This window comes from Diabrotica virgifera, chromosome 10, assembly GCF_917563875.1.
Source record: "Diabrotica virgifera virgifera chromosome 10, PGI_DIABVI_V3a".
In the NCBI taxonomy this organism is placed as follows: Eukaryota; Metazoa; Arthropoda; class Insecta; order Coleoptera; family Chrysomelidae; genus Diabrotica; species Diabrotica virgifera.
The window spans coordinates 4,238,840-4,265,544 of record NC_065452.1 but is presented as its reverse complement, the minus strand read 5'-3'; the positions used below and the strand labels follow the sequence as shown (position 1 = coordinate 4,265,544).

At 32.1% G+C, this 26,705-nt stretch overlaps 1 protein-coding gene across 1 annotated transcript in view; it reads right to left on the bottom strand.

Moving 5' to 3' along the window:
* Nucleotides 1-26,705, bottom strand: part of LOC114324987 (probable G-protein coupled receptor CG31760) — a 1,828,242-nt gene that overhangs the window by 876,293 nt on the left and 925,244 nt on the right. The window contains exon 6 of the mRNA XM_050641487.1: nt 9,814-9,923. Coding sequence (XP_050497444.1) covers nt 9,814-9,923 — 110 coding nt within the window. The remainder of the gene's footprint in view (nt 1-9,813; nt 9,924-26,705) is intronic.

The window sequence follows — 26,705 nt, the reverse complement described above, 5'->3', positions numbered from 1 at the left end:
AGCACTTGTGTGTATCTCAAAGCGACATACTCAGACTTTTCTGTATCGTCGCGGCTTATCGCTTCTAAAAACAAAATTTCTCCGCTAAAAAATAAACTCACCATCCCCAAATTGGAACTTTGTGGAATAGTGTTGGGAGTCACTCTGGCTCATAGACTTTTTCACATCTTCAAGAAAAATTTGAGTATATCTTCATCTCATCTCTTTGCTGACTCTACAATTGCCTTGTCTTGGATACTTTCTAAAAAACACATTTGGAACATTTTTGTACAAAACAGAATTCAAAAGGTCAATTCCTTGTTGGAAACTTTTCCTTGTGATTTCCATTTCGTCAGAAGTCACGAAAACATCGCTGACCCCGCTTCCAGAGGGATAAATGTCTTTGATAATCCCCAGACCACCGAAGACTGGTTATGCGGACCTAGCTTTATTAGAGACAATCCCATCGATTTTTCTCTTCATCAAATTCCTCATTTTCAGGATGATCTTCCTGAATTAAGGAAGTTAGTTGTCTCAAACATAGCAACAAATCACGAACTCAACGACACCTTTGAAAATCTATTCGCTAAATCTTCTTCTTTTCGTAAAATTCAAAGAATTGTCGCTTATCTTTTTAGATTCATCAGTAATATTAAAAAGAAAATAAATAACTCTCCACGAGATACGGATATATTGACGCCACCCGAAATGGAGATCGCTGATCACGCGATCATCAGGTATATCCAAAGTATCTACTTTAAAAAAGAGATTCTTGAATTGAAAAATGCTAAACTCGTGACCAATAAAGCCATTCGTAAACTCAACCCCTTCCTACAACATAATGATGGGCTGATTCGTGTGGGAGGACGTCTCCGACACGCCCCCATATCGTATAATCAAAAACACCCCATTCTACTTCCTTCTAAATGTCGAGTTGTAGAACTAATCTTGACTCAAGCTCATCATAAGTTATTACATTCAGGCGCGCAAACAGTACTTTCGTATGTCAAAATGAAGTACTGGCCAATTGACGGATTAAGACAGATTAAACGCTTAATTCGTAAGTGTGTAAACTGTTTCCGATTCATGACACCCAATTCTGTTCAACAGATGGCAGATATGCATCCCGATCGTGTACTCCCCACTAGACCCTTCCAAGTCGTCTCAGTGGACTATGGGGGGTTCTTCTTAATTAAGTCCTCACATTTGAGGAAGGCACCGCTTTACAAAGCATACGTAGCCTATTTCATTTGCATGAGCACTAAATGTGTTCATATCGAACTCGTCACAGGATTAAGCGCAGAAGCCTATATTCTTACTCTGAAAAGGTTTATTGCCAGAAGATCCACGCCCAGTATTATTTGGAGCGACAATGCCACAAATTTCCATGGGGCAAAAAATGAAATGCGCGAATTCTATGATTTTTTCTTAAATCAAAATAATTCGGAACAGATTAAGGAATTCTGTACTCAAAACTCCATAACTTTCAAGATGGGTGTTCCCCGCAACCCCCATCAATTCGGCCTCCATGAGGTAGGAATAAAGAGTGTGAAGTATCACCTCTATCGAATTATAGGAAATTCCCACTTCACCTTTGAAGTGTTTAACACAGTATTATGCCAAATCGAGGCTATTCTAAATTCGAGACCCATCACTAGGATGTCGTCTGACGCCAATGACTTCGCTTTCCTATCTCCAGCTCACTTCTTAGTTCAAAGAAGTTTAACCGCGCCCCCTGAACCAAGTGTTTCAGAGATACCTGAAAATAGGTTGAATCTTTTTCAGCGTATTAGTAAAATTCAACAGCAATTTTGGAAATTGTGGAAAAAAGACTATCTTTGCCTCCTGCAGCAAAGAAATAAATGGACCGACCCTACTGACCCTGTCAAGATCGGGGATTTGGTTCTGTTGAAGGAGGATGGTACTCCTCCACTCTTATGGCCAACTGCCAGGGTAATAGATGTATTGCCTGGTAAGGATGGTCTAGTTCGTACTGTCAAGATTCACACTACTCACGGTGATTTTCTTCGTGGTATTACGAAAATCGCTGTGATTCCCCTGGAAGATTAAAATCTATCCCTAGGGGGAAAACTTATCGTTTTCCTCCATTTTATCGTTGTTACCCCTTGTGTATATAAACTCTAATTTCTTCAAACATTTCTTATCGTTGTGCACATCTTTGCCAATCCCCTCTCTTCGAGGTGATATAGGCCATCTCTCTCGCCTGTCGCCCCCGGCAATATGTACAATAAATATATTATACACGGCTCACTAAAATAATTAGTTACGCCCCTGTACTACTGATTACTTAAAATTCAAGTAGTATTTATGTAACCTTTCTGGAAACTCCAGGTTATTGTTGAGACTCGCATTTGAACCCCTCGCCGGGGCAGATCGTCAAAAGCTTCCTAACGAGAATCATCTCTAATCTATCGACGCTCCCGCTATTCGTAAAAAGGCCGCATTTTACCGGCTTTTTTTGCTATCGTTTTATACCGCTCAGATAATTCAATCTGCTCAGTATTATCGACGATGATTTATTTAGCGTATTAGTGAGTGCCTTACAAATGAACCAAATGGATTATGGAATTCAATCAGAGCTCTGATGTGACACGTCATCAAGGAATAAAACTGTAAGTACTCTACATGTATGTGAACATAACTTATTAGTCGTGATACTGTATGCATTTTGAACCATATACCTCTCGTAGCAAATATTCTTTGTGCCATTTATGCAGATAATACTTTAAATTACATATGAAAAATCGTTATCTACTCTTAACCAGCTTACCTATGGGAATATACTCTATAACCGTACAATAAGTATAGGTTACTATTGTTAAGGATACTTTACGTATTGCCTAAACAGCTATTTTAGTGCAATTTTTTGATTCTGTAATACTTTCTATGTAAAAAACATACTCTTTTTTGGTAACGATAAAGCCATTAGTTTTCGAGATATTTGAAGCTAAAAACGAAGGAGCATAATACATTAATCAAAATAAGTGTGCTTTTCATTTTTAACTTCAAATATCTCGAAAACTAATGACTTTATCGTTACGAATGAAGAGTATATTATTTGCATAAAAAGTATTGGTGACTCTAAAAATTATGCTAAAATAGCAGTTTCATCAGTGGCGTACAATTTGGAAAGGGTCAACCGTTCACTTTCCTCTGTCGTACGCCTCTAGTAGTAGCCAGAAATGATTATTTAACATAATTTAGTAGGGTGTACAGTGCCTACACTTTCTGCCAAGTATCACACGGATATGTCAAATTATTTTAAAGTATTCTTTTTTTTAAGATAATTTATTCTTTATTTAAAACTTTAAGAAATATGTGTGCCCGGTACTATAAAACTATTTGACTTATCCTTATGGTACTTGGCAGAAAGTGTAGGCATTGTACACCCTACTAAATTATGTTAAATATTCGTTTGTGGTTAATACCAGAGGCGTACGACAGGGGAAAGTGAATGGTTGACCCTTACCAAATTCTACGCCACTGATGAAACTGCTATTTTAGCATAATTTTTAGATTCTCCAATACCTTCTATGCAAATAATATACTCTTCATTCGTCACGATAAAGTCATTAGTTTTCGAGATATTTGAAGTTAGAAATGAAAAGGCACACTTATTTTAATTGATGTCTCTAAACATCTCGAAAAATAATGGCTTTATCGTTACGAATGAAGAGTATGTTTTTTACATAGAAAGTATTGGAGAATCAAAAAATTACACTAAAATAGCAATTCCGCCAGTGACGTAGAATTTGGGGAAAGGTCAACCATTCACGTTCCCCCGTCGTACGCTTCTGGTAGTGTAGCCAGAAACGTTTGTTTGACATAATTTAGTAGATTGCACAATACCAGCACCACTTACCAAATTTCGTGTTGTTGTCCCATGCCTGTCAGGAAATATTCAAAAATAAAAGTTTAACTGTGACACCCTGTATTTCAGTTATTATCAACTTTTGTACTAAGATAAGTTAGCCTTAATCGACCTATTTCAAGCTTAGGAATCCAAGGCTAAGCTATGGCCCATCCTTTACCAAACACCCTGTATAAATACCATCTCCAAAAATGTGTTTTCTTCTTATCTGTTCAAAAATACGCAAAACTTTACAATATAACCTAAAGAATAAAAGTAAACCTAAAAAAATAAATTTCTTTTTATTCAAAAATTAAATTTTATTACTTATATTATGCTCCTAGGTACTACATCCTTGGAGTTAGGCTTAATAATTTTACATGTTAACGGGTAATTTACATTTTCAAAATTAATGAGTAAAATTAACATGTACCCTAATAGCAAAGAAGAATTGACATTTAGTAAAGACATAGCCAGTATAGGACTCGGGGAATAAATCGCCTGGTGAGAACAATAGTTAGTGGCGAATCTTCAAAATGAACATTTAGAGATAATCTTATTTATTGAAGTTTAGATGAAACTGCTGAATAGTGTAACTGACAGATAGGTAATCATTTTGCAGAATTTTTCTAATAATATGCTTTCTAGGTATTTAAACCAATTAGTAGAAGTAATTTTTTAAGAAAGGGTAAATATGGTATTTACTTTCGATTTTTTTTCTGCGTTATGCCATTATTGCATTATCGATGTTGTTTAATTGGATGTTTCGCCCCTATACTTTATTACCACTACGCTGCAACGGTTTTTGCATCAAATAACATATTTTATTGTACAAACCAAAAAGTTATTCACAAAATGAAACTAAAGTACAACAGAAGTACATAGAAAAAAAACAAAATAAGATCTTAAGTAATAATTATTCACATTATCTCTGTTAACAAGAAAACGAAAAACATGATAAAACATGAAAAGTAAGCAGAAGAACTATGAATAGTACAATCAAATTCATTATTTCACTTATGTTTCATATTTCAAGCTACTGAAGAACTGATTGTGGGCGGAAGGAATTGATTGATTTTGTAAGAGACTTTGCAAGTCATCAAACTTTTTTTTTAGAAATGGATATTGGTTCTCGATAGAGTGGAACCAAAAAATACTGATCCAAAGTGCATAGTGGCTTTCTTGATTTTGTATTTCTAGGTAAGACTGGTTGAAACTGAGTTTCTGTGTGAGAAGTTGTTTAAAAAAACCACACAAACAAAAAAGACCACACAGACAAAAGTGCACATTCGCCACTATTTCACTACTATTTTTAAAGATAATAGTTCAATGTTCAAATACGTGGAAGCACGGCGTAATTAGAGATTCGCCAGTGTTGATATAAAATTTCGTTATGTTCGCAAAGAAGACATTTTAAGAACTGACATTTCGTCGTTAATGCATCAAAATATTTGACAAATTCACAATACCCTAAAGACAGGTAGGTACCCTCTAGTAATAAGGAAATTAAATATCGGTACGCCGATATTGCACATAAAAAAGGGCATATTTAGATGTCGGTTGATGGACTTAACTCAAAAACTTCGATTTTCGGGTTTCGCCACTATTGTTCTCACTAGGCGATAATAATGAATATATACGGCCATAAAAAAATCGTTAAGATGATCATGCAATAACCAGGTTACCGGGTTGTAGGTGGTTACCGTTCTTTTTCTTCATATACCTTGCCATCACAGCGGTTAGCATTCATCATTGCTATCCTTATATTTGTTCTCACTGCACAAATGTATTGAATGTCATCCAGACCATTTTCTGAGATTTCTCAACCAGCAGATTTTGAGATTTTTGTCTTGCAGAATCAACTGTATCATGTTAGATTTTTCACCACGAGTTATACGTCCCAAGTACTGAAGTTATCTCCTTTACAGTAACTTCAGGATCACAAAATTCTGGAGCCAGGTCAAATGCAAAGCAAACAATTTACAATATATCTTGGGTCTCAGCTATCTTCAATATATCCAGACTTCGGTAGAACAATCATTTTCACTGACATTTCTCTTTTTTCATCAACTAAACAGAGTTTTTCAAACATTAATTCTAAGATGATCTGTATGTTGGTCCCTTATTTTTGTTTTTCCTCTTCTCGCTTCCCAATATAGTCCCTAGTCATCCGCTTCTTCAGTTTTCTCCCCACCAGACCGTTTGTATCCGACCTCAATTAGTGAATTAGTCAAAAAATATATCTCTTCAAAATACACCCCAGCATAATATGTATTACAAATTCCAAAGTCGGAATTGGGTCGCATTTTTTTAATCCGCGATTAGTGAAAACGCGAATAAAGGAAGCGCGAATAAGGAGCTTTTACTGTATACTAGAAAAGATATCTTCTAAATGAGTAAATAACCTGGTTTCGATTTAGAGCCAATTTCTCATATCGAGTTCAACTCCAGTTTAACCTGAACTTCTAGTAAACGTCAGTTTAAAGTCAAAATCGTCTTTCTCAATTCGCACGTTCAACCGATGGCAGTTTAAACTTGAACGATGCTTGAACGGTGGAATTCGGCCGTTCAAAGATTTCAGAACTCAGTTCAGATGATTTCATGGACTACGCATGCGTTGTATTAACACGAAACGCTGTCATATAAATATATCCTATTTTATTATATTAAGCCTAACGATAAACGATAAAATTATTTTTGTTTTTATAATATTTATTTATAATTATTAAAATGACTATTTGACTATAAATACTTAAATTTAACTTTATTCAAGAACAGCATAAAAAAGGTAGTTCAAAATGGCGACAGTTTTGTACCTTTTGCCATCTATTGGCCTTTCTCGAAAGCGGTAGAACGAGCGCTGACATGAACGTGCAATGAGAAATACATTCCAAACAAAACTACAGATCACCGGTAAACCTGGTTCAACTGAACCATAGATTAACGCAGGTATGAGAAATCGACCCTTAGTAATCGTATATTTTGTCTATGAGTAAATCGGTAGACAGAAAACAATACATGACGTTTCGAACAGATTAGGAATTAAGAACCTGATTTCTAAATAGACATGTATTAATGGTTGTACCCATAATTTCTCAGAAGGTACATTTGTTTGAGATTATACAGGGTGTTTCATTGGGAAACGGAAATACTTTAATTGTGAATAGAGGTCACCGAGGCGCTTCTAGGTATAATACATTTTTTGCCCTACCGACTTTTATAACGGAGTTATAAAATCGATTTTGCCAATTTCTTTCCTAAGCCATAACTTTAGAACCACCCTGTATATTTTTTTGATATTTGGTACACATATGTCTCATCCAAAACAAAAACGACCGACATACCAATCACAAAAAAATCCAGGTCCGGATTAACAAAAAATTATAAAGTAATAATTGTAACCTTAAAACAACACCCTGTATATTGAAAGTCTGAAAATCTGTTTGCATATTTAAAAAGAGCACAAAAAACTAAGTCTAATGGTTCACTTCAATTTTTCGGACAGAAAATTTTATGACTTTAATTTTAAAATTATATTGAATTTTTTAAGAACTCTGACATTACAAAGAAGGTATTATTAACTTTTAATCATAAGTTATTAAAGCTATTGAATAAATAGTTATTTTAAAATTAATCAATACTTATTTACCACATTAGAACGACCCAATTATTAATCACAAGAAAAGTCCAGGTCCGGATTAACAAAAAAAATAAAGTAGGTAATTGTGATCTTGAAACAACACCCTGTATATAGAAATTTTCAAAATTTGTTTGCACATTTGAAAAGACCACAAAAATCTGAGTTTATCGGTTTGCTTTAATTTCTCGTGAAGGAAATTTAATGACTTTAATTTTGAAATTAAATATATTGATTTTAAGAACACTGAAATTAAAAAGCAGATTTTGAAAGCACTTAAACTTTTTTAAAGATTTTATTGTTATTTTATTAACAATAAAATATTAAAATTATTAAATAAATACCCATTTTAAAAATGATCAATACTTATTTACGACATTCGAATGACCCACTTACAAATAACAACAAAAATCCAGGTCCGGATTAACAAAACAATATAAAGTAATTGTAACCTGGAAACAACACCCTGTATATTGAAATTTTCAAAATCCGTTTACACATAGGTATGAAAAGAGCACAAAAAACTAATTTTAATCGTTAGCTTCAATTTTTTGGCCAGACAATTTAATGAATTTAATTTTAAAATTATGTCGAAATTTTGAAGAATTCTGGGAACTCATAATGAAAATTTCGATATACTTTCAAGAGTAATGTCATTAAATTGTCTACACAAAAAATTAAAGCGGGACATTAAACTTAATTTTTCGTGCTCTCTTCAGGTGTGCAAACGTATTTTAAAAATTTCAATATACAGGGTGTTTTTTCAAGGTCACAATTACTTTTTATTTTGTTGTTAATACGGACCTGGATTTTTCTTATGATTGGTAAGTAAGTCCTGCTAATGCTGTAAAACTGTAAATAATAACTGATTATTTTTAAAATTAGTATTTATTCATTAACTTGGATGATTTGGTTTGAAATCTTTTTTAATGAGACCTTTTCTCTACAAACAATGTAGAAGTGACAGACGAAAAGAAAATTATAATACTCGTTTATGTCGAGCTAGACGTGTGGTGGAAAATGCATTTGGCATTTTAGCTCAAAAATGACGAGTATTTTTATGCCAATTGAGACAAAAGTTGAAACGACAATTTCAATCGTTGAAACTTGTTGCATTTTGCATAATTTTTTATGCACTAAAGTAAACCAACAAGGACTAGAGTTTTCAGGAGCTGAAGAAAATTTAGGTAGAGCTTTTATCAATATAGAAAGAGACCCAAGGCGTGCAACCAATTTAGCATTTTCAACGAGAGAAAAGTTTGTTAACTATTTTAATATGTGAAATGTGAATAAAAACTCTAAATTAAAATAATTAAAGTGAATGTATAAAAATTATTATTTAATAAAATAATTAAAGTGAATAAAAACTTACAACTAAAATACTTACGGTATATTTTCATCTCTTGACCAATTTCATCCCATATTTTATCCTTCTTTCTAATATTTTTATAGTCCTCGTGTGACAAATCATAAAGTATTGGATATTTTTTAACTCATTCTATTAATTTCTCTGTTGGAACCATTGTAAAATCGCAACGACGATGACAGAAAACGCAACCAACTGCGATAACAAAATATAAGGGCGATGCCACATTATGCGTTTTGACTGGATGCGTTTCCACCGCATCCAATCAAAACGCATAGTGTGACAAGTCGCTCCGGTTGCGTTGGAAACAGATGCGTTTTGAGACATCGTTACGCGCTTACAAACTGCATCAGACAATGCATAGTGTGACAGGTCGGTCCGGTTGCGTTGGAAACGTTTGCGTTTCCACCGCATCCCGTCAAAACGCATAATGTGACATCGCACTAACGCAGTACTAACGTTGTCGCTGCGATAAATCATCGCAACGATTAAATCGCAGCAGTCTGTTTATTCCTTAAACCGTAAGTAAAAAAATCGGTATAACCGAAAACCGGTGTTTTATCAACAAAGGCTATCCCTAATGAGATCTACACAATAGAATCACTAAACAGTTTATCCATATATTAACGTCTTTCCGTCTCTAAATTCTTTCAGATTCTATAAAGTAAGACATCCCTAAGCTATCCCTAATGAGATCTACACAATAGAATCACTAAACAGTTTATCCATATGTTAACGTCTTTCCCTCTTTAAATTCTTTCAGATTCTATAAAGTAAGACCACAGCAAGTTGAGCCTGAATATTTTATCTGTATAAATTTAAACAAGATATATTTTTTTCTAATTCTTTCAGATTCGCCTTTGTCGAAATTAAAATCCAGTTTATTCGAGAGGCACATATCAATATTTTCCTCAAATACGTCCCTGGTCGTGCCACAGGTAAATAACTACAGTTACTTACCTCCAAGTTTTCAGCATTAGAGCCCCATAGGTGAGGGAGAAACCAATTTCGCGAAGCCACACTCGTGCGGTACATGTGTATACCGTTGGTTTCGGGTACATTACAATCATCTGGAACAAAAAATTTATTGAATGGCTGTGTTTTATGATCATAATTCATTGTATCGATCAAAAAATAGTTACATAAATAATAAACAAACGTGGATAATATTTTATTAAACGCTTTTATTTAGTTCAATAGTTTGCGTCAAATCTTCAGACGTTAGTTTGACTGCCTTTTCTCCAATGCAAATGAATGAAAATTTGCAGACATATGCATTCACGGGAACAATACACGAATAATCAATAAAAAAAAATGTTTTTATGTTTTTTAACTGTTTAAATAAAAAAAAAACAATTTTAATGGAAAATGCTTAAATTCTCCTGTTTTTTACAATGTACAAACTTGAAAATTTTGCGGATTGTAGCTAATGATATGAACTATACATAATTTCACGTTTTACGTTAATTTTTTACGTTATGCTTCATAAATAAACAATAAAGTTTCAAATTTTTTGCCGACTCCAACTACTTTTCATGTTAGTAAATCATATGCTTTATACATATTTTAATAAACATGACGATATATTTTAATGTTTGAAAAGTGTAAGACTAAAAAGTAAAAAATAAAAAAATATGAAAAAAAGGTTTTTAAGAAACGCTTTTCTTTAGTTACGAGTGACTAAAATTAAAAATATTATAAAAAAATCAACTAAAAAGCAAAAAATAAACAAAATTTAAAAAATCTAACACATTCGTTAAATTAAGCTTTTATTTTATTTATTTTTGAACATTCCCTGACAGGCATGGGACAAAAACACGAAATTTGGTAAGTGGTGCTGGTACTGTACACCCTACTAAATTATGTTAAACAAACGTTTCTGGCTGCTACCAGAGGCGTACGACTGAGGAACGTGAATGGTTGACCCTTCCCAAATTCTACGCCACTGGCGGAATTGCTATTTTAGTGCAATTCTTTGAGTTTCTTTGTAAATAATATACTCTTCATTCGTAAAGATAATGCTATTAGTATTCGAGATATTTGAAGCTAAAAACGAAGGAGCATAATGCATTATTCAAAATAAGTGTGCCGTTTCATTTTTAACTTCAAATATCTCGAAAACTAATGACTTTTTCTTTACGAATGAAGAGTATGTTATTTGCATAGAAAGTATTGGAGAACCTAAAAATTATGCTAAAATAGCAGTTTCATCAGTGGCGTAGAATTTGGGAAGGGTCAACCATTCACTTTCCCCTGTCGTAAGCCTCTGATATTAACCAGAAACGATTATTTAAAATAGTTTAGTAGGGTGTACAGTACCTATACTTTCTGCCAAAAATCATAAGGATAGGCCAAATAGTTTTATAGTACCGGACACACATAGTTCTTAAAGTTTTAAATAAACAATAAATTATTAAAAAAAAGAATATTTTAAAAAAATTTGACATATCCATGTCAAACTTGGCAGAAAGTGTAGCCACTGTACACCCTACTAAATTATGTTAAATAATCGTTTCTGGCTACTACCAGAGGCGTACGACGACAGGGGAAAATGAATGGTTGACTCTTCCCGAATTCTACGCAACTGATGAAACTGATATTTTAGCATAATTTTTAGGTTCTCCAGTACTTTCTATGCAAATAATATAGTCTTCATTCGTAAAGATAAAGTCATTAGTTCTCGAGATATTTGAAGTTAAAAATGAAAAGGCACACTTATATATTTTGATTAATGTATTATACTCCTTCGTTTTTAGCTTCAAATATCTCGAAAACTAATGGCTTTATCGTTACGAATAAAGAGTATGTTATATACATAGAAAGTATTGGAGAATCAAGAAATTGCTCTAAAATAGCAATTCCGCCAGTGGCGTAGAATTTGGGAAGGGTCAACCATTCACTTTTTCCCGTCGTACGCCTCTGCTATTAGCCAGAAATATTTGTTTAACATAATTTAGTAGGGTGTACGTGTACAGTACTAGCACCACTTACCAAATTTCGTGTTGTTGTCCCATGCTTCATGCTTGTCAGGAAATATTCAAAAATAAATAAAATAAAACTTTAACTTTTTCTGTTATTTCTGGTATTTCTGTTATTATCAACTTTTATACTAAGGTAAGTTAGCTTAAATCGACCTTTTTTAACCTCAGGAATCTAATGCCTCCTATGGTCCATTCTTTACCAAGCACCCTGTATAAATAAAGATAACAATATATTATAAATAATAATTACTAATTTTTATAAACAAAAATTTAGTTGGTAAATATATTCAATCGCTACTAAAAAATCGGACCGATTGCCACTGTACGATCTGATGGGGCATTCCTCCAACAAATACTTAATAACCGTTTGTCTTTCAGCACTCCAATCGCAATTTGGAGAAGGTTTTTCCCCATCTAAAAAGTAGTGAGTCAGAGCACCTACCACAGTTGGTTCTAATTCTGTTTAGTGTCGCCCAGATTCGTCTTGGTTGATTGAAACCCTTTGGCTTGCTTGTAATATATGGCATATTTTAGATGTCAGGCGGAGCATTCTTCTCCCAATCTTCTCGCCAACTGTCGGTTATGTTGAAATTCATTTGTTAGTATCCTTGCAGAATCCAGAGAATTTCCTTCGCATCCAAAAATTAATAAAAATTATGTCTCCACTCAGCTAGGTCCACACACCAATAATCCGCGCTCTCTAATATCTTCTCGATTGAACAATAATTGTCATGCATCTATAGGAAAGAAAATCTTTCCCTCTACATTTGGACCTGCTCAGCCTTTAACGGCTAATCCACATAAACCCAATTATAACAAAGTTGAAAATATAAATCAGTTGATAAAAACTGTAACAAATTTTATAATGAACCTCTTAGAACATAATCGTTCAATTGAAGATATAAAAACGTTAGACTATAAAACTATAATAATTAATGAGTTATAACAGGTTTTAAATACTGTAAACAATAATAGCTTCTATTTTATGTACAAAATATTTTAAAAATTGGTCAATGGAATGCTAGATCTATTATGTCAAACAAAAACAGTTTAATGCAATACGTAAACAATAAAAAATTGATATTCTGCTCATTAGGGAAACATGGTTTAAAAAAGGTTCTCATTATAGTTTTAATGGTTACAACTTAATAAGAAGAGATAGGAAAGACTGGTTTGGTGGCGTTGCCATTCTTATCCGTAATACAGTAACCAGTGAACTAAATCTAAATTATAATAGGCGAAGCAACGAAGCACTAAAAAGCCCAAAACCCTGGAATTTTGTGCAGTAAGATGAATGGTCATGCAACTTTTTGCATTAGATTCGAGAGAGTGTCAGGCAATTTTGTGAACTAAATTGATCTCCGGTAAAAAATTTTGTTCGTAAGAAAATGCATTTTCAAAGTGCATCTCTAAGAGATAGAAAATTAAAAATTTAGCACGAAGGAAATAATGACGGAAATGAGTTCACTTTTGATACTTTGGGGGTTTTGGAGGTGGCTGAACACGAATTTCACGACGGCGATGGTTTCCGAGGTAACTGGTGCCCAGGGTGGAACTCGTCGCCTGGAACGATCGAATAATTTGCTAATTGAAGATTGAAGCGAAAAACTAAAAAATACGTGTACAATATCTTTCAAAAATCTATCAAATGACACTAAACACGACCCCCCTCCACTCCACCTCCTAGAGGTGGTGTGGGGTTAACTTTACAATCTTAAATAGAAACCCCCACTTTTTATTGCAGACTTGGATTGCTTACGTAAAAATAAAAACTTTTTTCAGAACATTTTTTAGAATTATGGATAGATGGCGCTATAGTCGGACAAAAGGATTTATCGTGATAGGTACCAAAGATAAATTATAGAAACCGTGTATCCCGAGAAATACACTTCGAAATAAAACACCAAAAAATACATGTAAGTTAAAGAAATATTAAAAAAAAATAATCAGCCAATGAAGAGAATGAAATTCTGAATATTCAGGTACTTAACCTGTTAATCTATGTCTACATATATATCCCAATGTCGATACGACATTTTTCTCCAAATAAAAATATAACTTTTAATTATTCTGTAATCCTTTAATTAAATTTGAATAATTCTTTTACAAAGTAGGTATTTTTTGTAATTAGGAATTTCATTTAGTTAGTAAATAACTTCAAAAATCGCGACCTCGACTGCCTGTGTCTTAGTTTTAAGGGAAACAAATAAAGCAAAGCGAATAACAGGAAAGAAAAAAACCAAGAAATAAAAATCGAGTCCTGGAAGTTTTAGAAGCATTTAATTGCTACAATTCTATACTCTGCAGTTTGAAATAAAATAGAAAATATTTAATCGATATTTCAAGCTACAATTTAGACACAAACGAGAACAGAATTAAAGTTCAACGCCAGTTGCAAGAAATGAGTCCGTTAAACTGAGTGTTATATATTAATTTAATTCGTACACTTCAATTAATTTTTGACTGAAAATTTTACGATGCGGAATGGATATATCTCCTTTTGTTCAACTCAGCAATTTTTCCTATAAAATTAAAAATTGCCGTTAGTACACTACATTAAAAATTTGATTGGACAACTTTACTAGAAAGATATAAAGTTAAATTCTCTCTTTCTGTGAATGACACTATCGTGTCATAAAACGTTTTCGCATGAATTGCTCTGGTTCATTTTTTACATAAGTACATACAGGGTGGAAGGCACTTATGGAATAAAATTACTTCTGTTCTTGTTTTAAAAAATTATAAAAAAAGTTTGGCGGAAGGACCGCCCGAGAACTTTATCGTACCAATCTATTATCGTAATCGTACATACTAGATAATGACATTCTATAAAAAAAATTAACAAAGTTGCTCGTTATTTTGATATTTTAGTGACACCCTGTATACTTGAAAATATTTTATGGTTTTACGCATAATTAATTCCTGCAACTTCTATAAAAATATTTTTGTAAAATTTTCAATAGATTTTGAGAAATTGTTGGATGCCATATTTTGGGTACACCATATTATTGCATAAATCAATAGAATATTAGTCATAGGGTTTATCAACGCTTGTCATTTGTTTTGAGCCTCTGTCATCCTTCTGTCATATGTCGTTTAATCCCTGTATAATATTAATATACGACATATGACAGAAGCTCGAAACTAATGAGAAGCATTGAAAAGTCCCATATTATCATTTCAAATTAGTTAATTTTTTCTGAGAAATTGTTTGAAAGATTTTGCTATTTCTATGGGCTGCTATGATCGCTCTTATAATATGTGTGAGAGACGACACACATTGTAGCAAAATTTCTATTTACTGTAACTTTTCGAGTTTTTCATATACAGCAACGAGTTTTACGTCGTTAGAATGGTAATTTTGTATTCTTTCAAAATATGTAAAAACGTACAGGGCATGTCTGAAAACTTAAGATTTTTTTTCTTTTACCGTTAACCTGGAAGCCATCTTTTGGGTAAAATTTAATGTGATAATAGGTAATACAGTACCATATGTGTCTGCCAAATTTCAAATTTTAGTTTCTATTACAGGGGGAGTTGCGGGCACTCAAATATTTTTTTTATAAAAAATTCATAACTCCCCTCTTATGAGGAGAAATCTTACGAATGTCATTCAATTAACTGATAGGGCATCTAAAACATTTAAAAAAAAAATAAACAAATTCCTTTGAGCTATTTTTGAGAAAATCTAGTTCAAAGTTATATCAAACTTTGGAGCCCTAAATATAAACGACATAATATTCTACTTGTATCCCAATCTTTAGACTTAAATATAACGATCTTTTCAAATTAAACTTGTCTTAAATAGGTTTTTAGATAGGTAAGGAAATGTGCCATTTTTTTTGTCTTGTTTAACTATTCTTTTAACTTTGTTTCATTCTACCGCATACTTTTAAGTGATACGGACGTGTCTATTAATCGTATTTGGTTTAATAGCTTGTTAATTATTTCTAGTTATTTCTTTGTGTTTTGGTGATCGTTTAAAAATATATACAGAAATTGTGTGTTTTTAAATAAATAGACCCCGTAATGGGGTGATAAAAATCTAAAGACGTCCTCTTTGACGAAGGAAATTGGTATGGACGTGTCTAGTGGAAATAGTGTATTGGAAACTAGTGGTGAAACAACTCAGAAAAAAGATTATTTGCAGTCCAAGGAAATGGAGATAAAGCATTTCAATTTGCAGTCAGATAAGTACAATTTGAATAATATCTGGGTATATATTGAAAGAATTGGTGATTTAGGTAATTTATCAAGATTTCACCCCATGGTTTTAGTGGACCTACTATTCAAAATGTTAAAATTTACTCACATACAGCAAATACGCAATATTGGGAAGAATAGGATAAAAGCCTTATTAAACTCTCGTTTAGCTGCTAAGAACTTAGTAAATAATAAGTCTCTAAAAGAACATTTACGAGCTTATAATATACCAAATCACTTGTTAGAAGTGAAAGAGTTGGTAAGAGACTTGGATACGACGTTTGCTGTTAAATATCTTTTAGAGAATATTGCATGTACGTCAAAAGTTTTAAATATATATAGAACAAAACGTAGGATTCAAAAAGAAAGTACAATAGAATATGTAGATAAGAAAACTGTAGTCATTACTTTTGAGGGAAATATTCTACCAACTTTCGTTGCTTTCAATCGTGTTTATTTTCCTGTTGAGCATTTTGTTGGTACAATGTTACCGGTGCCTGAAATTCGGGCACGTTTCTAAACAGTGTAAAAGCTCACAGGAATCCTGTATACAGTGTGGTGAAATAAAAAATCCAGATCATAAATGTGAGAAAAGTATGTTTTGCATTCACTGTAAAAATAGTAACCATGTAACAATATCTAAAAACTGCCCTTTTTATGAAAAGCAGAAGAAAAATAAGACCACTATCATAGAGCAAAAAACTACCTTTTTAAAAGCAAAATTATATTGCGAAAATTCATTCTCCGGCCAAATCAGTCACAATCCTTTGTCTGTTCTTTCAAGTTATGATAAAGAATTTCTCACACTCCCTGTAAATAATAATAATGTTTCTTTAAATCAGCTTAATATAAGTATGAAACAAACCCAATTTTCAACACACCGTCAAACTAATTCTAGTAGTGAAAACCTTCCTGCAGCAAAGAGAAGAAAAGCCAACACCCCTCCTATGCACTCACCAGCAGATCAACCACATTTTCCATTAACATTTGGACCCTCACTACCTCCTAACTCATACAAACCAAACTATATATAACTAAACTATATATCCTAACCTATACAAACTATGGAAAAACTGACAACAAAAATGAATTAGCTAAATGTGTGTCATCTTTTATAATAAATCTTTTAAGTAACATTCGTACATTAAAAGAAATAAAAACAATAGACGATAAAACAATAATTTCAGGTTTATAACAAGTATTGCATAAAATAGATAATAGTAAATTTTAATGTCGCTTAAAAATACTTTTATAATAAGTCAATGGAATGCTAGATCTGCGGTTGCCAATAAAGGTAGCTTAATGAATTATTTAAACAAAAAAAAATAGAAAAGCCTCGGATCCTCCACAAATTGTAGAAGCCTCGGAGGTGTAACCAGAGAAGGTTCCCATTGTTTTCATTCTGGTGGGATGTAGAATAGCATTATGTTGTTTTATATGCCATTAGAGTGAAAACTTAGTCTTTTTGCTAGCAGTTGCCGCTAGGGCATCCATGCCATTTCGTTCGTTGCAATCCGGGACTGCACGCTGGGGCTTGTTTTGGTTGGATCGGGGAGAGCAGCATATGTGCCTCCTGATGAGAGACTAATAAGTTTCGAAACCGGTAGAGGTGCTTGCAGCACTCTCTGATTGGACTAGAATATGGTTCGGCTGTATTTTCGTTTTGCAACGAAATTGAAAATGGTTATTCATTTTTCAAAAAAAATAGACATTCTCCTCTTAAGTGAAACATGGTTTAACCCGCGAGTAGTCGCGCGGTGAGATAGAATCTCAAATTTTAAGCTTTTTCGCGATAACTTGATGAAAAATTTTGCCATTTTGAAAAAAATTCGTAAGTGCCTCGAGGAAGGGTGTAGTAATGCGTAGGAATTTTTTTTCTTCTTTTTGTGGAATTTATGGCTTTGGGGAGAGGCAATTAGCTTTAACCCGCGAGTAGTCGCGCCGTTAGATAGAATCTCACATTTCATCCTTTTTCGTAATACAGTAAAACCTGTCAGTAACGGCCCCTAAAAATGAAAGAACCATTGGCCGATATAGAAAGGTGAACGCTATTGCCAATTTTTGTAGTCTACATAATATGTAGTCTACATAATAATTATATTATATTTGGTTTGGGAAGTTTTTAAACTGGCCGTCAGGACAGGTGGCCGATGTTGGCAGGTGGCCGTTAACACAGGTTTTACTGTACAGTAAAATTTGTCAGTAACGGCCACTAAAAATTGGATGAGTGGAGTGACAAAAAAGGATAAAATTAAAAATGAGTATATTAGGGGAAGTCTAGGTGTGGCACCAATTGATGCCAAAATGAGAGAGCATAGGTTGAGATGGTTTGGTCATGTTCAAGAATTGCTGAAGTGCAGATTCCTGGAAGGAGTAGGAGAGGAAGACCAAAGAAGACGTGGGGGAGACGATTAGGCAGGACATGTTGGTAAAGGGGATTAATGTTGATATGACTCAAGATAGAATTGTATGGAGAAATGCAATTATGGAAGCCGAACCCGCATAGGAATAAGGCAAAGAGAATGGTGATGATGATACCATCAGCAATATTTTATTAATAAACTCAAAATTTCTTATCATTTTTATTTTTTTGGTTTCAAACAAGCTACTTTTGCACAAGCCCATTCCGTTTCCTTTACTCCTCCAAAAATTATCATATTTCCATCTCTTATTATTTGAGTAACTGTGCCTTTCTTCTTTGGCCCTGTGATGGCTACTACGCTGTAATCAGTGTTACAAAAGTTTTCTATTAATTGCAATTCTTTATCACTTATTCCTCTGACATTCCGTGTTGCTATTTTCCATATATCTAATCTTTCCATATATCTCAGCTATCGAATGGCCAGACATATCCCCGGATTTGACACATCTAGACAATTTTTTTAAAAAACAAAGTGTATGTAAATAGACCACAGACTATCTAAGAACTGAAAGACTGAATAACAAAACAAATAGCACTCTTTCTGAATCTATAATATGCATTCCAAAATACGTCAATATATCTACGTAAAGATCAACAAATTGGATTAATAGTACCTACTCAATACGTGAGTTAAAAAAGAAGACAGTTAAGATTTAATAATTATGTTTAGAGACCACACTGTTAATTATTTCATTATAATTGACATACATGGGTATGCATTTAACCCCCTTTTTCCTTGCAAATGATGGAAGGATAGGGTATAGGTGTAAGTGATAATTTGTCTCCAACTTAAGCAATCTTTTAGATTTTTATTTAATTTATTTGAAATGGAGGTCTCTTGGGTTTGGCTTATGTAATATTAAAAAATTGTCAATACAAGATATTGAAAAATAAGACAACGGTGGCGAACTTTTACTAAAAAAAATTGATTTTGCGGTGGACATCAGAACTCGTCATTGGATCATGTGAAGCAAAAAATTCAAAAATATTTTATTAGTTTGTGAGTTTCATAAGATAACGCTGCGGAGTTTTTCAGTTTTGACGATTTTTGAGTTTTTGGTATCACTCAAAAGTCAAAATAAACAAATTTTTTGTAAACAAGGGTGAAAATCGGCATATACAGGTTGTTTGGTAAAAAATGGGCCATAGCTAAAACTTAGATTCCTGAGCTCCAAATAGGTCGATTTAAGCTAACTTACTTTAGTACAACAGTTGATAATACCCGAAATGCAGGGTGTCAAATTTACACTTTTATTTTATTTATTTTTGAATATTTCCTGACAGCCATAGGATAATAACACGAAATTTGGTAAGTGGTGCTGGTATTGTACAATCTACTAAACTATGTTAAACAAACGTTTCTGGCTACTACCAGAGGCGTACGACGGGGGAACGTGAATGGTTGACCCTTCCCAAATTCTACGCCACTGGTGGAATTGCTATTTTAGTGCAATTTTTTGATTCCCCAATAGTTTATCTATAAAAAATATACTCTTCATTCGTAACGATAAAGCCATTAGTTTTCGAGATATTTACGAGATATTTACGAAACCTAATGAATTTATCGTTACGAACGAAGAGTATATTATTTACATAGAAAGTATTGGAGAATCTAAAAATTATGCTAGAATAGCAGTTTCAGCAGTGGCGTAGAGTTTGGGAAGGGTTAACCATTCACTTTCCCCTGTCGTACGCCTCTGGTAGAAGCCAGAAACGATTATTTAACATAATTTAGTAGGGTGTACAGTGCCTACACTTTCTGGAAAGTATCACACAGATATATCAAATTATTTTAAAATATTCTCTTTTTTAAATACTTAATTTATTTTGTATTTAAAACTTTAAGAATTATGTGTGCCCGGTGCTATAAAACTATTTGACATATCCTTATGGTACTTGGCAGAAAGTGTAGGTACAGGGTTATTCACTATATTTTGACCCCCCCCCCCCCGTAAACTGCTTTATTTACAGAATTAGAGAAAAAATGTAAAGTACAAAAGTTGTACTTTACATTTTTTTTCTAATTCTGTAAATAAAGCAGTTTACGGGGGGGGGGGGGGTCAAAATATAGTGAATAACCCTGTACCTACACTTTATATATATATATATATATATATATATATATATATATATATATATATATATATATATTTTTTTACCAATGTTTCTTGGGTTTAGGTTCATAAAAAAAGCTTGTCTATGATGTTATGACCATATTTATTGATATATTATCCGACGTTTCGGCAGGAAATCCATGCCTTTTTCAAGGATTGACTAAAACAACATTTATTGAAAGCTACAATACAATTTAAAAGAAAATCGACTTACCATGCAATCGTAAATTTAGTTTTGAAACAAGTACACAAATAGACGTCACAATTAAAACAATGTTAAAATGTTAAAGCATAGGAACGGACCCACTAAGTCATTGCGTTAAGAGAGTAATGAACTGTGTCAAAAATTATTATGGTGTTTATTGATGTTTGATTTTATGTTAAGTCAAAATAGTTGTCTTCGTCTCATAGGCGTGCTGAAATATTATATAGTTAATTTTAGATTAAGTTGAAATATACCCTATTAAGGTTTTTGACATCCCGTTTATCATTGACAGCTTTGTTATTTTTTTTAATTTCTATGGACTCTAGCAGTTCCCTCTTCTTTTTGTTGGGTTCACTTTTTAGGATTTTAGTTTTATCGAAATCAAATTTGTGTTTCTTTTCGTTTTCATGTTTTGTGAGGGCTGTAGTGTTATTTTTGTCATATTTGTGAGACCGAATTCTAGAGTTTAGTAGCTGGCTGGTTTGTCCGATATATACCCCATCGCAATTTGAACAAGGAATTTCATATACAACATGTGATTTTTTTGATTGCGGGGTTTTAGTTTTAAGTTTAGTAAAATTCCTTTTCAAGAGATTATATCCTTTGTGAGCAACTGTAATGTTATGCTTGGCTAGGAGATTCGAAAGTTGTTCAGATAACCCTTGTATGTAAGGCAAAGACATATATTTCTTCTTTTCCTTATTATTTTTGTTGTTGTTTTTGTTGTTGTAAAATGTATGTAGTCGTGACTTGAAGGTGTTTTCAATGAGGTTTCAATGAGATTTTCAAGTCACGACTACATACATTTTACAACAACAAAAACAACAACAAAAATAATAAGGAAAAGAAGAAATATATGTCTTTGCCTTACATACAAGGGTTATCTGAACAACTTTCGAATCTCCTAGCCAAGCATAACATTACAGTTGCTCACAAAGGATATAATCTCTTGAAAAGGAATTTTACTAAACTTAAAACTAAAACCCCGCAATCAAAAAAATCACATGTTGTATATGAAATTCCTTGTTCAAATTGCGATGGGGTATATATCGGACAAACCAGCCAGCTACTAAACTCTAGAATTCGGTCTCACAAATATGACAAAAATAACACTACAGCCCTCACAAAACATGAAAACGAAAAGAAACACAAATTTGATTTCGATAAAACTAAAATCCTAAAAAGTGAACCCAACAAAAAGAAGAGGGAACTGCTAGAGTCCATAGAAATTAAAAAAAATAACAAAGCTGTCAATGATAAACGGGATGTCAAAAACCTTAATAGGGTATATTTCAACTTAATCTAAAATTAACTATATAATATTTCAGCACGCCTATGAGACGAAGACAACTATTTTGACTTAACATAAAATCAAACATCAATAAACACCATAATAATTTTTGACACAGTTCATTACTCTCTTAACGCAATGACTTAGTGGGTCCGTTCCTATGCTTTAACATTTTAACATTGTTTTAATTGTGACGTCTATTTGTGTACTTGTTTCAAAACTAAATTTACGATTGCATGGTAAGTCGATTTTCTTTTAAATTGTATTGTAGCTTTCAATAAATGTTGTTTTAGTCAATCCTTGAAAAAGGCATGGATTTCCTGCCGAAACGTCGGATAATATATCAATAAATATGGTCATAACATCATAGACAAGCTTTTTTTATGAACCTAAACCCAAGAAACATTGGTAAAAAAATATATCAAGGTTCAAGAATTAAACTCAAACTATATATATATATATATATGTTTGAATAACGGCAATTCGGTCAGTTGAAAGAAAACTCTATTTGTTTTAAGTCTCAATATTTCGTCACTATTTGGTGACTTCTTCAGGAGAAAACTGCAAATATATTAATATTAGACATGGACAAACTTAAATATTTCGATACTTACAACTATAAGAGTAAAAATTTAAATTTCTTTAACATTCTTTTGAAAATTGATTTAGAAAATGACAGATTTTATTTTGACTTATTGGGGAGTTATGGTAACTGCAATATATTTTAAATTAATAGAATGTTATCTGATATATACAATTTTTAGTGAATAGGTCAAAGTAAAAAAGGAAATTATACATTTACGAAATTTTAAGGTGGAAAGGTAATAGTAGAAAACTAAGAAAGGACCTAGAGTAAGTTAAATTGATTTATAAAATGTAATTGATGGTACTTCATGAGTTAGTGTAAGACTGGTATTTAGAAATTTAAATAAAATTGAGGTAGATTAACTATTAGAAGATAAATTGGGTAATTTGTTTATTTAAATGTCATGTATTAGTTAGAATATTAAATTTAAATAACATTTAAATTAAATAACATAACATTTAAATAAACAAATTACCCAATTTATCTTCTAATAGTTAATCTACCTCAATTTTATTTAAATTTCTAAATACCAGTCTTACACTAACTCATGAAGTACCATCAATTACATTTTATAAATCAATTTAACTTACTCTAGGTCCTTTCTTAGTTTTCTACTATTACCTTTCCACCTTAAAATTTCGTAAATGTATAATTTCCTTTTTTACTTTGACCTATTCACTAAAAATTGTATATATCAAATAACATTCTATTAATATAAAATATATTGCAGTTACCATAACTCCCCAATAAGTCAAAATAAAATCTGTCATTTTCTAAATCAATTTTCAAAATAATGTTAAAGAAATTTAAATTTTTACTCTTATAGTTGTAAGTATCGAAATATTTAAGTTTGTCCATATCTAATATTAATATATTTGCAGTTTTCTCCTGAAGAAGTCACCAAATAGTGACGAAATATTGAGACTTAAAACAAATAGAGTTTTCTTTCAACTGACCGAATTGCCGTTATTCAAACATTACTATTTAACACAGTACGGTCGATAATATTTGTACAAATATATATATATATATATATATATATATATATATATATATATATATATATGTTATATATTATATAACATACTAGTGACGTCATCCATCTGGGCGTGATGACGTAATCGACTATTTTTTTAAATGAGAATAGGGGTTGTGCGCTAGCTGATTTGAAAGGTAATTCAATTCTCTATTTAGTAATGTAAACAATAAGATAATTATTTATACAGGGTGTCCAAAAAATTGGTTTTTGAATTAAATTAATTGACACAAAAAGAAGAATGTATGTAATTTACTTAATTTAAAATACATTTTACTGCTGTTAGAAAACAGACATAAAAGTTTATTGCACAAATAAAGATTAATTTTTGCTTAAATTCAATGTTTAAACTGCCAAGAGGCAGATGGGTGACAGCTTAACCATTGAATTTAAGTGAAAAGTAATGTTTATTTGTTCAATAAACATTCATTTCTGTTTTCTGACAGCAGTAGAATGTATTTTGAATTAAATAAATTACATACATTCTTCTTTTTGTCAATTAATTTATTTAAAAAACTTTTTTTGGACACCCTGTTTAATTAATCATATTAATGTTTATATTACTGAATAGGGAATTCAATAACCTTTGAAATGAGCTAGTACTCGACCCCTATTCCTATTAAAAAAAAATAGTCGATTACGTGATCACGCCCAAATGGATGACGTCACTAGTATGATATGTATGTCAAAAAATCATAATTTAAAAATCCAATAATTTTGTATTTTACTTTTTTTTCTAATTCTGGAAATAAAGCAGTTTACAGGGGGGTCAACATATAGTGAATAACCCTGTACTGTACACCCTACTAATTTATGTTAAATAATCGTTTGTGGTTAATACCAGAGAGTACGACAGGGGAAAGTGAATGGTTGGCCATCCCAAATTCTACACCACTGATGAAACTGCTATTTTAGCATAATTTTTAGATTCTCCCATACTTTCTATGCAAATATTCTGTTCATTCGTAACGATAAAGTCATTAGTTTTCGAGATATCTGAAGTTAAAAATGAAAAGGCATACTTATTTTGATTAATATAGTATGCTACTTCGATTTTAGCTTCAAATATTTCGAAAACTAATGGCTTCATCGTTACGAATGAAGAGTATGCTTTTTACAAAGAAAGTATTGGATAATCACAAAATTGCAGTAAAGTAGCAATTCCGCCAGTGGCGTAGAATTTGGGAAGAGTCAACCATTCACGTTCCTCCGTCGTACGCCTCTGGTCGTAGTCAGAAACGTTTGTATAACATAATTTAGTAGATTGTACAATACCAGCACCACTTACCAAATTTGGTGTTGTTATCCCATGCCTGTCAGGAAATATTCAAAAATAAATAAAATAAAGATGACGATATATTTTAATGTTTGAAAAGTGTAAGACTAGAAAGGAAAAAATAAAAAAATATGAAAAAAAATTTTTTAAGGAACGCTTTTCTTTAGTTATGACGTGACTAAAATTTAAAATATTATAAAAAAATTAACTAAAAGGGAAAAAATAAACAAATCAAACTCGAAGGATTATTCGAAAAAAAACGTTCGTTAAAAAAATGAAAAATCTAACACGTTCGTTAAAGAAAAGCGTGGGCGCTATCTTCAAACCGTTTATTCGATAAAGACGCGCCCCACGCTTTTCTTTAACGAATGTGTTAGATTTCTTCATTTTTTTAACGAAGGTTTTTTTCGAATAATCCTTCGAGTTTGATTTGTTTATTTTTTCCTTTTTAGTTAATTTTTTTATAATATTTTAAATTTTAGTCACTCATAACTAAAGAAAAGCGTTTCTTAAAAAATTTTTTTTCATATTTTTTTATTTTTTCCTTTCTAGTCTTACACTTTTCAAACATTAAAATATATCGTCATCTTTAGAAAAGGATGTAAGTATATGACAGATACATTTTTTGCATTTATTTCTACTTTTGATACATACATTGTACATTTTCTCTAATTTCTTCATATATTTCTTGAATCAAAATCATTATTTACACCTATTACAGTTTTCGCAGTCTTTCCATCTCTTAAGCTTTGCAGGCTCAATGCAGGCTTTTAAGTCTGTCCTTACGCAAACACTATCGGGCCCTCACGACAGCGTAGTCAACAGTCAAACCTTGAGTTTTATGGACAGTCGAAGCCCACGACAATACTAAGGGCAGCATTCGTCTCTCTGCGGTGCCTAACTTTTTTTCGCTGAAAACTGGATAGAAATCGGACAGAAACTGGATAATTTTGAAACTGTATTGTTTATGTATGAAGCATAACGTAAACAATTAACGTAAAAAGTGAAATTATGTATAGATCATATAATTAGCTACAATCTGCAAAAGTTTCAAGTTTCTGCATTGTAAAAAACAAGAGAATTTAAGCTTTTTCCATTAAAATCGTTTTTTTATTCAAACAATTTATAAACAAAAAAAATTTTGATCGACTATTCCTGTATTGTTCCCGCGAATGCATATGTCTGCAAAATTTCATTCATTTGTATTGAAGAAAAGGAAGTCAAATTAACGTCTAAAAATTTGACGCAAACGATTGAACTAAATAAAAGCGTTTAATAAAAGTTTAAATTTGACGGAAGTATTTCGGTTATTATCAACTTTTGTACTAATACCCCAGGGAAATTAAGCAAAAATATACCATGTTCGGGACACTTGAGCAGCCAGGTTTCAAATGGATTTTTTGGGTACTATTTACCTAATACATTATCCATACAAAAATGCCCGTCACAGTTCGGACGAGAAATTTAGTTATTAACAAATAAGTGTCAAAAATGGCAGTTTTTTCATTTAAATCGCTACAGGTAAAAGTAGGGTAATTAAATATCTTATTTATACTATTATTCTTTTAGTAGATGAGCCAAGGTTTAAAATGGCAGTTTTTGAATTTCGGTTCGATCATTTATTGCTTCAGAAATTGCAAAGTAAGACTAAAATTTCAAAAATAAAAAAATTGCTATAACTTTTGTGAAAATTACCTTAAGACTTTCATATTGTATGAATAGTTGAGACAAATAGTCC